This window comes from Lissotriton vulgaris, chromosome 11 (genome assembly GCF_964263255.1).
Source record: "Lissotriton vulgaris chromosome 11, aLisVul1.2, whole genome shotgun sequence".
NCBI classification, from domain to species: Eukaryota; Metazoa; Chordata; class Amphibia; order Caudata; family Salamandridae; genus Lissotriton; species Lissotriton vulgaris.
In genome coordinates this window covers 43027083-43042577 of record NC_141699.1, presented here as the reverse complement: position 1 = coordinate 43042577, position 15495 = coordinate 43027083, and the positions used below count along the sequence as shown (strand labels likewise).

General features: G+C 57.8%; 1 protein-coding gene across 2 annotated transcripts in view; it reads left to right on the top strand.

Moving 5' to 3' along the window:
• AACS (acetoacetyl-CoA synthetase) overlaps positions 1-15495 on the top strand; it is a 324332-nt gene that overhangs the window by 170611 nt on the left and 138226 nt on the right. For both annotated transcript variants that reach the window (XM_086942682.1, XM_086942681.1), the window contains one exon: positions 11692-11789. In XM_086942682.1, coding sequence (XP_086798808.1) covers positions 11692-11789 — 98 coding nt within the window. The remainder of the gene's footprint in view (positions 1-11691; positions 11790-15495) is intronic.

The window sequence follows — 15495 nt, the reverse complement described above, 5'->3', positions numbered from 1 at the left end:
CTCCTGTACAAGACTCACCTGCAGCGTGCCAGGGTCTGCATTGTGCCAGGGTGCCCTCCCGTACAAGACTCACCTGCAGCATGCCAGGGTCTGCATTGTGCCAGGGTGCCCTCACTGTACAAGACTCACCTGCAGCGTGCCAGGGTCTGCATTGTGCCAGGGTGCCCTCCCCGTACAAGACTCACCTGCAGCGTGCCAGGGTCTGCATTGTGCCAGGGTGCCCTCCCGTACAAGACTCACCTGAAGCATGCCAGGGTCTGCATTGTGCCAGGGTGCCCTCACTGTACAAGACTCACCTGAAGCATGCCAGGGTCTGCATTGTGCCAGGGTGCCCTCCTGTACAAGACTCACCTGCAGCATGCCAGGGTCTACATTGTGCCAGGGTGCCCTCCCGTACAAGACTCACCTGCAGCATACCAGGGTCTGCATTGTGCCAGGGTGCCCTCCCGTACAAGACTCACCTGCAGCGTGCCAGGGTCTGCATTGTGCCAGGGTGCCCTCCCGTACAAGACTCACCTGCAGCGTGCCAGGGTCTGCATTGTGCCAGGGTGCCCTCCTGTTCAAGACTCACCTGCAGCATGCCAGGGTCTGCATTGTGCCAGGGTGCCCTCCCGTACAAGACTCACCTGAAGCATGCCAGGGTCTGCATTGTCTCATGGGCGCCTCCACATGCCAGGGTGCCCTCCTGTTCAAGACTCACCTGAGCATGCCAGGGTCTGCATTGTGCCAGGGTGCCCTCCTGTTCAAGACTCACCTGCAGCGTGCCAGGGTCTGCATTGTGCCAGGGTGCCCTCCTGTTCAAGACTCACCTGCAGCGTGCCAGGGTCTGCATTGTGCCAGGGTGCCCTCCCGTACAAGACTCACCTGCAGCGTGCCAGGGTCTGCATTGTGCCAGGGTGCCCTCACTGTACAAGACTCACCTGCAGCATGCCAGGGTCTGCATTGTGCCAGGGTGCCCTCCCGTACAAGACTCACCTGCAGCATGCCAGGGTCTGCATTGTGCCAGGGTGCCCTCCCATACAAGACTCCCCTCCAGCATGCCAGGGTCTGCATTGTGCCAGGGTGCCCTCCCCGTCCAAGACTCACCTGCAGCATGCCAGGGTCTGCATTGTGCCAGGGTGCCCTCCCGTACAAGACTCACCTGAAGCATGCCAGGGTCTGCATTGTGCCAGGGTGCCCTCCCATACAAGACTCCCCTCCAGCATGCCAGGGTCTGCATTGTGCCAGGGTGCCCTCCCGTACAAGACTCACCTGCAGCATGCCAGGGTCTGCATTGTGCCAGGGTGCCCTCCCGTACAAGACTCACCTGCAGCGTGCCAGGGTCTGCATTGTGCCAGGGTGCCCTCCCGTACAAGACTCACCTGCAGCATGCCAGGGTCTGCATTGTGCCAGGGTGCCCTCCCATACAAGACTCCCCTCCAGCATGCCAGGGTCTGCATTGTGCCAGGGTGCCCTCCCGTACAAGACTCACCTGCAGCGTGCCAGGGTCTGCATTGTGCCAGGGTGCCCTCCCGTACAAGACTCACCTGCAGCATGCCAGGGTCTGCATTGTGCCAGGGTGCCCTCCCGTACAAGACTCACCTGCAGCATGCCAGGGTCTGCATTGTGCCAGGGTGCCCTCCCGTACAAGACTCACCTGCAGCATGCCAGGGTCTGCATTGTGCCAGGGTGCCCTCCCGTACAAGACTCACCTGCAGCGTGCCAGGGTCTGCATTGTGCCAGGGTGCCCTCACTGTACAAGACTCACCTGCAGCGTGCCAGGGTCTGCATTGTGCCAGGGTGCCCTCCCCGTACAAGACTCACCTGCAGCGTGCCAGGGTCTGCATTGTGCCAGGGTGCCCTCCCGTACAAGACTCACCTGCAGCGTGCCAGGGTCTGCATTGTGCCAGGGTGCCCTCCCGTACAAGACTCACCTGCAGCGTGCCAGGGTCTGCATTGTGCCAGGGTGCCCTCCCGTACAAGACTCACCTGCAGCATGCCAGGGTCTGCATTGTGCCAGGGTGCCCTCCCATACAAGACTCCCCTCCAGCATGCCAGGGTCTGCATTGTGCCAGGGTGCCCTCCCGTACAAGACTCACCTGCAGCGTGCCAGGGTCTGCATTGTGCCAGGGTGCCCTCCCATACAAGACTCCCCTCCAGCATGCCAGGGTCTGCATTGTGCCAGGGTGCCCTCCCATACAAGCCTCACCTGCAGCATGCCAGGGTCTGCATTGTGCCAGGGTGCCCTCCCGTACAAGACTCACCTGCAGCGTGCCAGGGTCTGCATTGTGCCAGGGTGCCCTCCCGTACAAGACTCACCTGCAGCATACCAGGGTCCGCATTGTGCCAGGGTGCCCTCCCGTACTAGACTCACCTGCAGCATGCCAGGGTCTGCATTGTGCCAGGGTGCCCTCCCCGTACAAGACTCACCTGCAGCATGCCAGGGTCTGCATTGTGCCAGGGTGCCCTCCCATACAAGACTCCCCTCCAGCATGCCAGGGTCTGCATTGTGCCAGGGTGCCCTCCCGTACAAGACTCACCTGCAGCATGCCAGGGTCTGCATTGTGCCAGGGTGCCCTCCCGTACAAGACTCACCTGCAGCGTGCCAGGGTCTGCATTGTGCCAGGGTGCCCTCCCCGTCCAAGACTCACCTGCAGCGTGCCAGGGTCTGCATTGTGCCAGGGTGCCCTCCCGTACAAGACTCACCTGCAGCGTGCCAGGGTCTGCATTGTGCCAGGGTGCCCTCCCGTACAAGACTCACCTGAGCATGCCAGGGTCTGCATTGTGCCAGGGTGCCCTCCCGTACAAGACTCACCTGAGCATGCCAGGGTCTGCATTGTGCCAGGGTGCCCTCCCCGTACAAGACTCCCCTGCAGCATGGCAGGGTCTGCATTGTGCCAGGGTGCCCTCCCGTACAAGACTCACCTGAAGCATGCCAGGGTCTGCATTGTGCCAGGGTGCCCTCCCGTACAAGACTCACCTGCAGCATGCCAGGGTCTGCATTGTGCCAGGGTGCCCTCCCGTACAAGACTCACCTGCAGCATGCCAGGGTCTGCATTGTGCCAGGGTGCCCTCCCGTACAAGACTCACCTGAAGCATGCCAGGGTCTGCATTGTGCCAGGGTGCCCTCCCGTACAAGACTCCCCTGCAGCATGGCAGGGTCTGCATTGTGCCAGGGTGCCCTCCTATACAAGACTTCCCTCCAGCATGCCAGGGTCTGCATTGTGCCAGGGTGCCCTCCCGTACAAGACTCACCTGCAGCGTGCCAGGGTCTGCATTGTGCCAGGGTGCCCTCCTATACAAGACTTCCCTCCAGCATGCCAGGGTCTGCATTGTGCCAGGGTGCCCTCCTATACAAGACTCACCTGCAGCGTGCCAGGGTCTGCATTGTGCCAGGGTGCCCTCCCATACAAGATTCACCTGCAGCATGCCAGGGTCTGCATTGTGCCAGGGTGCCCTCCCCGTCCAAGACTCACCTGCAGCATGCCAGGGTCTGCATTGTGCCAGGGTGCCCTCCCGTACAAGCCTCACCTGCAGCATGCCAGGGTCTGCATTGTGCCAGGGTGCCCTCCCGTACAAGACTCCCCTCCAGCATGCCAGGGTCTGCATTGTGCCAGGGTGCCCTCCCCGTACAAGACTCACCTGCAGCATGCCAGGGTCTGCATTGTGCCAGGGTGCCCTCCCGTACAAGACTCCCCTGCAGCATGCCAGGGTCTGCATTGTGCCAGGGTGCCCTCCCGTACAAGACTCACCTGCAGCATGCCAGGGTCTGCATTGTGCCAGGGTGCCCTCCCGTACAAGACTCACCTGAAGCATGCCAGGGTCTGCATTGTGCCAGGGTGCCCTCCCGTACAAGACTCACCTGCAGCATGCCAGGGTCTGCATTGTGCCAGGGTGCCCTCCTGTACAAGACTCCCCCCCCCCCTCCAGCATGCCAGGGTCTGCATTGTGCCAGGGTGCCCTCCCCGTACAAGACTCACCTGCAGCGTACCAGGGTCTGCATTGTGCCAGGGTGCCCTCCTGTACAAGACTCCCCCCCCTCCAGCATGCCAGGGTCTGCATTGTGCCAGGGTGCCCTCCCGTACAAGACTCCCCTCCAGCATGCCAGGGTCTGCATTGTGCCAGGGTGCCCTCCCGTACAAGACTCACCTGCAGCGTGCCAGGGTCTGCATTGTGCCAGGGTGCCCTCCCATACAAGACTCCCCTCCAGCATGCCAGGGTCTGCATTGTGCCAGGGTGCCCTCCCGTACAAGACTCACCTGCAGCATGCCAGGGTCTGCATTGTGCCAGGGTGCCCTCCTATACAAGACTCACCTGCAGCGTGCCAGGGTCTGCATTGTGCCAGGGTGCCCTCCCATACAAGACTCCCCTCCAGCATGCCAGGGTCTGCATTGTGCCAGGGTGCCCTCCCGTACAAGACTCACCTGCAGCATGCCAGGGTCTGCATTGTGCCAGGGTGCCCTCCTATACAAGACTCACCTGCAGCGTGCCAGGGTCTGCATTGTGCCAGGGTGCCCTCCCGTACAAGACTCACCTGAAGCATGCCAGGGTCTGCATTGTGCCAGGGTGCCCTCCCCGTACAAGACTCACCTGCAGCATGCCAGGGTCTGCATTGTGCCAGGGTGCCCTCCCGTACAAGACTCACCTGCAGCGTGCCAGGGTCTGCATTGTGCCAGGGTGCCCTCCCGTACAAGACTCACCTGCAGCATGCCAGGGTCTGCATTGTGCCAGGGTGCCCTCCCGTACAAGACTCACCTGAGCATGCCAGGGTCTGCATTGTGCCAGGGTGCCCTCCCATACAAGACTCCCCTCCAGCATGCCAGGGTCTGCATTGTGCCAGGGTGCCCTCACTGTACGACTCACCTGCAGCATACCAGGGTCTGCATTGTGCCAGGGTGCCCTCCCGTACAAGACTCACCTGCAGCATGCCAGGGTCTGCATTGTGCCAGGGTGCCCTCCCGTACAAGACTCACCTGCAGCATGCCAGGGTCTGCATTGTGCCAGGGTGCCCTCCCATACAAGACTCACCTGCAGCATGCCAGGGTCTGCATTGTGCCAGGGTGCCCTCCCGTACAAGACTCACCTGAAGCATGCCAGGGTCTGCATTGTGCCAGGGTGCCCTCCCGTACAAGACTCACCTGCAGCATGCCAGGGTCCGCATTGTGCCAGGGTGCCCTCCCCGTACAAGACTCACCTGAGCGTGCCAGGGTCTGCATTGTGCCAGGGTGCCCTCACTGTACAAGACTCACCTGCAGCATGCCAGGGTCTGCATTGTGCCAGGGTGCCCTCCCGTACAAGACTCACCTGAAGCATGCCAGGGTCTGCATTGTGCCAGGGTGCCCTCCCATACAAGACTCACCTGCAGCGTGCCAGGGTCTGCATTGTGCCAGGGTGCCCTCCCGTACAAGACTCACCTGAAGCATGCCAGGGTCTGCATTGTGCCAGGGTGCCCTCCCGTACAAGACTCACCTGCAGCATGCCAGGGTCTGCATTGTGCCAGGGTGCCCTCCCGTACAAGACTCACCTGCAGCATGCCAGGGTCTGCATTGTGCCAGGGTGCCCTCCCGTACAAGACTCACCTGCAGCGTGCCAGGGTCGGCATTGTGCCAGGGTGCCCTCCCGTACAAGACTCACCTGAAGCATGCCAGGGTCTGTATTGTGCCAGGGTGCCCTCCTGTACAAGACTCACCTGCAGCATGCCAGGGTCTGCATTGTGCCAGGGTGCCCTCCCGTACAAGACTCACCTGCAGCATGCCAGGGTCTGCATTGTGCCAGGGTGCCCTCCCGTACAAGACTCACCTGCAGCATGCCAGGGTCTGCATTGTGCCAGGGTGCCCTCCCGTACAAGACTCACCTGCAGCATGCCAGGGTCTGCATTGTGCCAGGGTGCCCTCACTGTACGACTCACCTGCAGCGTGCCAGGGTCTGCATTGTGCCAGGGTGCCCTCCCGTACAAGACTCACCTGCAGCGTGCCAGGGTCTGCATTGTGCCAGGGTGCCCTCCCGTACAAGACTCACCTGCAGCGTGCCAGGGTCTGCATTGTGCCAGGGTGCCCTCCTATACAAGACTCACCTGCAGCGTGCCAGGGTCTGCATTGTGCCAGGGTGCCCTCCCGTACAAGACTCACCTGCAGCGTGCCAGGGTCTGCATTGTGCCAGGGTGCCCTCCCATACAAGACTCGCCTGAAGCATGCCAGGGTCTGCATTGTGCCAGGGTGCCCTCCTGTTCAAGACTTGCCTTGAGGATGCAGGGTCGGAGACAAACTGGGGAGTGTGTTTCCCACGTACATGCACCCCTCCCTCTCACATCACTCATTCCTCACCCGCTCCCTCTCCCTCCCTCTGACCCTCGGGCTGCTGACTCTTGCTTGAAGGTGAGGTCTGTATTCCGTGGGGTCGGTCAGACCTCCGTCTCTGGCGCCACGTGTGATCTTGAGCAGGAGGGGCCAGGCCCTCTGAGCTGTAATTCTGTGGGTCCCTTTGGGTGAGGTGCTTGGGCCTCCCAGAGTGGCGCTGCCCGGGGGGTGGGGGGTCCTACCCCCTCTGTCAGTCACCGGGGGGTGTCTCTTCTTCACACCCCTCAGTGACTCCTCGGGTGAAGAATGTCACTCAGACCAGTTCTTCGGCCTCGCCCTCCTGGAGGGAGCGCCCTCGTGGGAGCTGCGGGCCTTGTGATTGTAGAGGTGTGCCCCCTCCAGCCTCACACTGGTCCAAGAGCGCACGGCGCGTCTGCGCCCACGGGCTCCCTTGGGTGGCCCCAAACGTCCCTGGGACCCGGGCACTGAACAGTACAATGCAAAATTGGCCTCAGTGGGCAATTATTCAACATCAAACCTAACATAGAAAGAAAACAATGAGTGTAGTAAAAACCGCCACGTTGTGTCCTTGATGCAGACTGAGCGAACCACCACAGTGGTCAGCGGCGAGTGTTTAACTGTGATAGTATTTTCAACAATTTTCGGACATTATTCTGATGTTTATGGCTTAAGGATGACCCGCTGTTTTATGTAAAGAATTATGTGATTTGCACGATATTCCACAGGGAGGCCGTGCCAGCAGGACCCGTGCACGGGGGGGCGGGGGGGGGCAAAGCCAACAGGACCCGTGCACGGGGGCAGTGCCAACAGGACCCGTGCACGGGGGGCAGTGCCAACAGGACCCGTGCACATGGGGCAGTGCCAACAGGACCTGGCACAGGTAATAAAGACTATTAGTTTACCTACATCATATTTACCGATTCTTAAATACCGAATTGGTAAAATTCGGTATTTAAGAATCGGCAAAAATAGATTACCTACACCGGGCCCATAGTTTCAGATTCCGATAATCTACTGCAGTTTGCTGGACAATAATGTCACTTTTAATAATAACTTTCCTTGATATGACCGCTTTGCTGGATGTGTATCAGACTCAAAGAAAGAAAGAAAGGGTCATTTCCCCAAGACAGTCTGGGAGCAGTTGTCGGTCGGTTCGTTTTGAGGGCACTTAAAGGAAGTCGGCTTTACAGGAGCTCCTGACGACTCACTCCACTGCTTTAGGGTCTTCCACAGAACAGGGGGGGTCATTTCTCCCTAATGCTTTATCACGTAAGAGACCGGCAGGAAAAAGTCCGATTGTGTCAGCAGAAAGGACAGCAGTTTTAAATAATGCGGCTTCAGATATTATGTCGACCTTAAAAATTTGAAAAAGAATCACCATCATGTAATCTTTTTTTCAGAAATGGCAGTAAAAATCAAAAGAACAGAACTAAATACTTACAAGGTCCCAAAAGCGAGACCTATTGGCTATGCCAATGCTTGTTAATCCTGGTCCAGGGTCGCGCCCATCCTGCAGCCAGTTTTATCATCACTTTCACTAACTCTGCTGCCCAAACGTCCTGAGATTGCATGGTCGGATGCTGCCACCGTGTGGCCAGCTGGCGTACTGCTGCGTGGCTCAGATATTCTCTAGCATGGTGCCCAGGATAAGCGAATGCTGCTCACATGCTGAGGCTGAGTCGGCAGCTGCCTGGTGATGACAGGGTCTGAAGGGTGCCAGGGCGGCCTGGTGATGACAGAGTCTGGAGGGTGCCAAGACGGCCTGGTGATAACAGAGTCTGGAGGGTGCCAGGACGGCCTGGTGATGACAGTCTGCAGTGTGCCAGGACGGCCTGGTGATGACAGAGTCTGGAGGGTGCCAGGACGGCCTGGCGATGACAGAGTCTGGAGGGTGCCAGGGCAGCCTAGTGATGACACAGTCTGGAGGGTGCCAAGACGGCCTGGTGATGACAGAGTCTGCAGTGTGCCAGGACGGCCTGGTGAGGACAGAGTCTGGAGGGTGCCAGGACGGCCTGGCGATGACAGAGTCTGGAGGGTGCCAGGACGGCCTGGCGATGACAGAGTCTGGAGGGTGCCAGGACGGCCTGGCGATGACAGAGTCTGGAGGGTGCCAGGACGGCCTGGCGATGACAGAGTCTGGAGGGTGCCAGGACGGCCTGGTGATGACAGAGTCTGGAGGGTGCCATGGCGGCCTGGTGATGACAGAGTCTGGAGGGTGCCAGGGTGGCCTGGTGATGACAGAGTCTGCAGTGTGCCAGGGCGGCCTGGTGATGACAGAGTCTGGAGGGTGCCAGGGAGGCCTGGTGATGACAGAGTCTGCAGTGTGCCAGGGCGGCCTTGTGATGACAGAGTCTGCAGTGTGCCAGGGCGGCCTTGTGATGACAGAGTCTGGAGTGTGCCAGAGCTGCCTGGTGATGACAGAGTCTGGAGGGTGCCAGGGCGGCCTGGTGATGACAGAGTCTGGAGGGTGCCAGGGCGGGCTGGTGATGACAGAGTCTGGAGTGTACCAGGGCGGCCTTGTGATGACAGAGTCTGGAGTGTGCCGGGCGGCCTTGTGATGACATAGTCTGGAGTGTGCCAGGGCGGCCTGGCCTGGTGATGACAGTCTGAAGGGTGCCAGGACGGCCTGGTGATGACAGAGTCTGAAGGCTGCCAGGGCGGCCTGGTGATGACAGAGTCTGGAGGGTGCCAGGGCGGCCTGGTGATGACAGAGTCTGGAGGGTGCCAGGGCGGCCTGGTGATGACAGAGTCTGGAGGGTGCCAGGGAGGCCTGGTGATGACAGAATCTGGAGGGTGCCGGGACGACCTGGTGATGACAGTCTGGAGGGTGCCAGGACGGCCTGGTGATGACAGAGTCTGGAGTGTGTCGGGCGGCCTGTTGATGACAGAGTCTGGAGTGTGCCGGGCGGCCTGGTGATGACAGAGTCTGGAGTGTGTCGGGCGGCCTGTTGATGACAGAGTCTGGAGTGTGTCGGGCGGCCTGGTGATGACAGAGTCTGCAGTGTGCCAGGACGGCCTGGTGATGACAGAGTCTGGAGGGTGCCAGGGAGGCCTGGTGATGACAGAGTCTGGAGGGTGCCAGGGAGGCCTGGTGATGACAGAGTCTGGAGTGTGTCGGGCGGCCTGGTGATGACAGTCTGCAGTGTGCCAGGATGGCCTGGAGATGACAGAGTCTGGAGGGTGCCAGGGAGGCCTGGTGATGACAGAGTCTGGAGGGTGCCAGGGAGGCCTGGTGATGACAGAGTCTGGAGTGTGTCGGGCGGCCTGTTGATGACAGAGTCTGGAGTGTGTCGGGCGGCCTGGTGATGACAGAGTCTGCAGTGTGCCAGGACGGCCTGGTGATGACAGAGTCTGGAGGGTGCCAGGGAGGCCTGGTGATGACAGAGTCTGGAGTGTATCGGGCGGCCTGTTGATGACAGAGTCTGGAGTGTGCAGGGCGGCCTGGTGATGACAGAGTCTGGAGTGTGCCAGGGCGGCCTTGTGATGACAGAGTCTGAAGTGTGCCAGGGCGGCCTGGTGATGACAGAGTCTGGAGTGTGCCAGGGAGGCCTGGTGATGACACAGTCTGGAGTGTGTCGGGCGGCCTGTTGATGACAGAGTCTGGAGTGTGCCAGGACGGCCTGGTGATGACAGAGTCTGGAGTGTGCCAGGGCGGCCTTGTGATGACAGAGTCTGAAGTGTGCCAGGGCGGGCTGGTGATGACAGAGTCTGGAGTGTGCAGGGCGGCCTGGTGATGACAGAGTCTGGAGTGTGCCAGGGCGGCCTTGTGATGACAGAGTCTGGAGGGTGCCAGGGCGGCCTGGTGCTGACAGAGTCTGGAGTGTGCCAGGGCGGCCTGGTGATGACAGAGTCTGGAGTGTGCCAGGGCGGCCTTGTGATGACAGAGTCCGGAGTGTGCCAGGGCAGCATTGTGATGACAGACTGGAGTGTGCCAGGGCGGCCTGGCGATGACAGCGTCTGAAGGGTGCCAGGAAGGCCTGGTGATGACAGAGTCTGAAGGGTGCCAGGGAGGCCTGGTGATGACAGAGTCTGAAGGGTGCCAGGACGGCCTTGGGATGACAGAGTCTGGAGGGTGCCAGGACGGCCTGGTGATGACAGAGTCTGGAGTGTGCCAGGGCGGCCTGGTGGTGACAGAGTCTGGAGGGTGCCAGGACGGCCTGGTGATGACAGAGTCTGGAGTGTGCCAGGGCTGCCTTGTGATGACAGAGTCTGGAGTGTGCCGGGCGGCCTTGTGATGACATAGTCTGGAGTGTGCCAGGGCGGCCTGGCCTGGTGATGACAGTCTGAAGTTTGTATAATTGGTGACCCAATCCTTTTCCTGTCTGAAAGGGTAGCTCCCTGCTCAAAACTTTTTAGAGTCTGGAGTGTGCCAGGGCGGCCTTGTGATGACAGAGTCTGGAGTGTGCCAGGGAGGCCTGGTGATGACAGAGTCTGAAGGGTGCCAGGACGGCCTTGGGATGACAGAGTCTGGAGGGTGCCAGGACGGCCTGGTGATGACAGAGTCTGGAGTGTGCCAGGGCGGCCTTGTGATTACAGAGTCTGGAGTGTGCCAGGGCGGCCTGGTGATGACAGAGTCTGGAGTGTGCCAGGGCTGCCTTGTGATTACAGAGTCTGGAGTGTGTCGGGCGGCCTTGTGATGACAGAGTCTGGAGGGTGCCAGGACGGCCTGGTGATGACAGAGTCTGGAGTGTGCCAGGGCGGCCTTGTGATTACAGAGTCTGGAGTGTGTCGGGCGGCCTTGTGATGACAGAGTCTGGAGGGTGCCAGGGCGGCCTGGCCTGGTGATGACAGAGTCTGAAGGGTGCCAGGGCGGCTTGGTGATGAATTATTCTGGAGTGTGCCAGGGCGGCCTGGTGGCCACAGCACGGACACTTTGGGCCTTCGGAAGACTTACACAACCCAGAACTGGGGCGCAGGGGGTGGTCTACGATGGACTCCCCCTTCCCTCCCAGGGCCCTCTCCAATGGACCTAATCTTGCTCCTGTTCTGGTCACTGCAGCTTATGGCACTGCACGAGGGCCCTGCACGTGTGGTTGCCACTCAACCCCTCTGGACTCCCCAGTGCCCAGCAACCTCTCAGCCCAGAGATAGTGCCCGTCCACCCCAGAGTGCTGCTGTGATAGAAGCATCTTTCATTGCTTTGTTTTGTTTGCTGTGACTTTCTTTTTCCTTTTCTTTTATATTTGTCCAGGCATTGTTTTCCTTTAAATATTATATTTCTTTTTGGCCATGAATGTCATTGAATTCTTTCTTAAATTGTATAAGCAGGATCCAGGTGGAGTGTGTGGCTGTTTGGGAGTGCACTCGTGCCAACAGTGAGGCACACGGCCCTTCGACCCTCCAGGCCTGCGGAGGGATTCCTGTAAGGTGCTCACTCTTTGTCTCCTTCTTCCAGGGTACATGCCGAACAGTGTTCACACCCTGGAGGCCATGCTGGCGGCGGCGAGCATCGGGGCCGTATGGAGCGCCACCTCCCCAGACTTTGGAGTCAACGTAAGATGTCTTCATCTTGTAGTGTGTGGGTGGGGTCCGCATGGAGGCTTTGCGTTTACTGAGAGTCCACATCTTGAGGTGTGCTGTGTGCAGATAGTGAGATGAGATGTGAGCTTACTGAGTGCTTGACCGCAAGCTTCACTGCAAGCTTCACTGTGTGCTTCACCGCGTGCTTCTCCACAAGCTTCACTGCGTGCTTCACTGCGTGCTTCACCGCGTGCTTCACCGTGTGCTACTCCACAAGCTTCACTGCAAGCTTCACTGCAAGCTTCACTGCGTGCTTCACCGCGTGCTTCTCCACAAGCTTCACTGCGTGCTTCACTGCGTGCTTCACCGCGTGCTTCACCGTGTGCTACTCCACAAGCTTCACTGCAAGCTTCACTGCAAGCTTCACTGCGTGCTTCACCGCGTGCTTCTCCACAAGCTTCACTGCAAGCTTCACTGCGTGCTTCACCGTGTGCTTCTCCACAAGCTTCACTGCAAGCTTCCCTGCAAGCTTCACTGCTGTGCTTCACTGCGTGCTTCACTGCGTGCTTCACCGTGTGCTTCACCGTGTGCTTCTCCACAAGCTTCACTGCGTGCTTCACTGCGTGCTTCACTGCGTGCTTCACTGCGTGCTTCACCGTGTGCTTCTCCACAAGCTTCACTGCGTGCTTCACTGCGTGCTTCACCGTGTGCTTCTCCACAAGCTTCACTGCGTGCTTCACTGCGTGCTTCACCGTGTGCTTCACCGTGTGCTTCTCCACAAGCTTCACCGTGTGCTTCACTGCGTGCTTCACTGCGTGCTTCACTGCGTGCTTCACTGCGTGCTTCACCGTGTGCTTCACCGTGTGCTTCTCCACAAGCTTCACTGCGTGCTTCACTGCGTGCTTCACCGTGTGCTTCACCGTGTGCTTCTCCACAAGCTTCACCGTGTGCTTCACTGCGTGCTTCACTGCGTGCTTCACTGCGTGCTTCACTGCGTGCTTCACCGTGTGCTTCACCGTGTGCTTCTCCACAAGCTTCACTGCGTGCTTCACTGCGTGCTTCACTGCGTGCTTCACCGTGTGCTTCACCGTGTGCTTCTCCACAAGCTTCACTATGTGCTACTCCACAGACCTTTGCACTCCACAGACCTTTGCACTCGACCACAGCTATGGTTCTAGAAGCCAAACTCACAGGGTGCTGAGGTTGACTCCTTCTCCTTCCAGAATAGGTCGGCTCTGTTCTCGGTTTCACCAGATCTGACAGCGCTGCACTTTACTGAATGCTTTGGTGAATTCTTATCTTCATAGCGCCGAGAGACCCTATGGATGACCTGTATGCGCTAGAAAAGAGATTTCGCACTTTCCAGTCGGATTTCATAGCAAACAGCAGTCTCCTTTGGCTTGTGAAGATGGGCTTTCTGTAGTAAGAATGAATAAGCTCCTCTTTCAGGTTGATGTCGTAACTTCCTTGAGGTGGGGGTGAATGTTCTAAAAGTGGAATGGGTGAGACCAGAGGGCTGTACCGGAAGGCCTGTGCATCTTCTAGGATGTTAGGCATGTCAGTGACTAACAGAATTATGTGTGTAAGGCAGTCGGTGGTAGCGTGTTCTACTGTCTACTATAATAGTCGATTAAAGGCATATCAGAGCTGTGTTGGGCACATGTCGTATTGTATTGTTTGCATGTTGTCTCTTAGAGGGGAGTGGCTTGAACTTGTTAATGCTCAACGTTCTCTAGTATTGGATTTTTCATAGAATCACCTGCTTGAATCATTACCCGTCTAGATAGAATGGCAAAGACCAATAGGTTTTATAGCCTATCTATGTTCTTTCAAAAAAAGACTAAACTTGCAAACTTGAGCCCATCAGGCGACAGCACCCTCTAGAACACTCCCACGAGAGGCTGAATCCCTCCGATCTCTACTGCACTCCATGTGATGGAGTCTCTTTGAGTTCTGCTCATTCTTCAATTTTTCTCTCAGCTCTTCAGAAGGATTTTCTTCCAGACTATTACTTATTTCGACTACCCTATATATTCTGACTGGACAGCATGTCCCAACCCACCCAAAAAGTTCAGATCCTGTGACACTTGTGGGAAAAAGAGGCTCCATTTGGATGACCCTCATAAGTAATGCATGTATTGCTTCTATCTGGAACATAAGATCAGAGACCGCAAAATCTGTTGCACCTCTTCTCAGAAGACCTTAAAAGACAGGTAAGATAGACTTTTACTGAGGCTCCAGAAGCTAAAAACTAAGGCGTGTCCTTTATCTGAGGAAGATAGTGATCACTCTTCACAGACTTCAACTTCCCTCAAGAGAGACCGATCTGAGGAAAGCGCCCTCAGAGCCACCTTCAAAAGGCTCCTTGAGCAGTAGGCAAGCTGTTGTAATGCAATCGGTCTCGCATTTGTGAAAGTTAGAGCTGTTGGTGTTAAAAATTACAATGTTTTTTACTTTTGTTTTGTTGTCTGCCGTGGAATGATATTTGCACAGCGCTATTGCCATTCATATAACCTCTCAGCACTGGAGAACCAAAAAATAGGAAATAGGTTAATGACAGTTAAAGGTATTGGCTTTGCCAATGATTATTGAGGGGCAATGACAGTGGCAGCAGACCTGCTGTGGCGTTGCTTTGGACACTAATATGATGTGCTCACCTTGTGAGGTGCGTTGTCAAAAGGGTGTGTAGGGAGACGGTGTTTGATGCACACTAAGGTGTCCGACCACAGCCACAATAGTATAGTAGAGCTCTGCTACCCAGCAGGGCGGCACAGCTTTAGGTACCACCCACAGGCGAGCAGTGCACAGCCACCATGGGATAGTAGAGCCCTGCAGACTCAGCAGGGCGGCACAGCTTTAGGCGCCATCCAGTAGGCGAGTAATGCACTGCAGTGGTGCGTAGTACCGGAGCGGTATACCAAAACAAAAAAGAAAGGTACGCTGACAGACGGTACTTCGGCCGTGTAGTAAGTTGCTTGGTGCAGCTGGGAGTATGCTCCTTGCGCAGCTCCCAGAGTGGCACAACACCAGTGTTAGAAGGCGACCTCAGGGGAGGGCAGGAAGTTTTCCTGACCACCCTAGGACCCACCTCCCTAGGTACGAAGACGAGCACTGGAGGGAGACTTCTCAGGGGGAGAGTTTCGAATCTAGGATCGTACACACTACACAAGCACCACACGACAAAGAGACACCACACCGTAGCTTCTTAGGAACGTTTTCTTTATCTCGTGATTCAAGGGATCTTTATGATCAGAGAAAGCTGGTAGTTACAAGTAGCGCAAGGGCTCAAGAGTCTCGGTCAGGGTAGGGGTAGCGGGACAGTCTTATAAGATCAGTGTCAATGTCGTTGCGTATCCGGCGTACAGCTCTCAATCCTCGAGCCGGGGGATACGGGGCAATCTTTCAGGGTCCAGCCGGACCAGGAGAGTCAGGGAGCCGCGAGTCACTCAGCAGAGCTCAAGCAAGATGTCGGAAGTCTTACGATCTTCAGGGAAGCCGCGAGTCACTCAGCAGGGCTCAGCTGAAAGTCGGGGCGAACTACCCATCCTCTTGGGGGTTCTCTTCGCTGAGGCGGAAGAACCTGGAGAGGCCGTCAGCGTTGGCGTGGGTGGTACCAGGGCGATGCTCTACAGTGAAATCCATTCCCTGGAGGGAGATCGACCATCGCAGCAGTTTGGGGTTCTCGCCCCGCATCTGCATCAGCCACCGCAATGGTCGATGATCAGTCTGGACTCGGAAA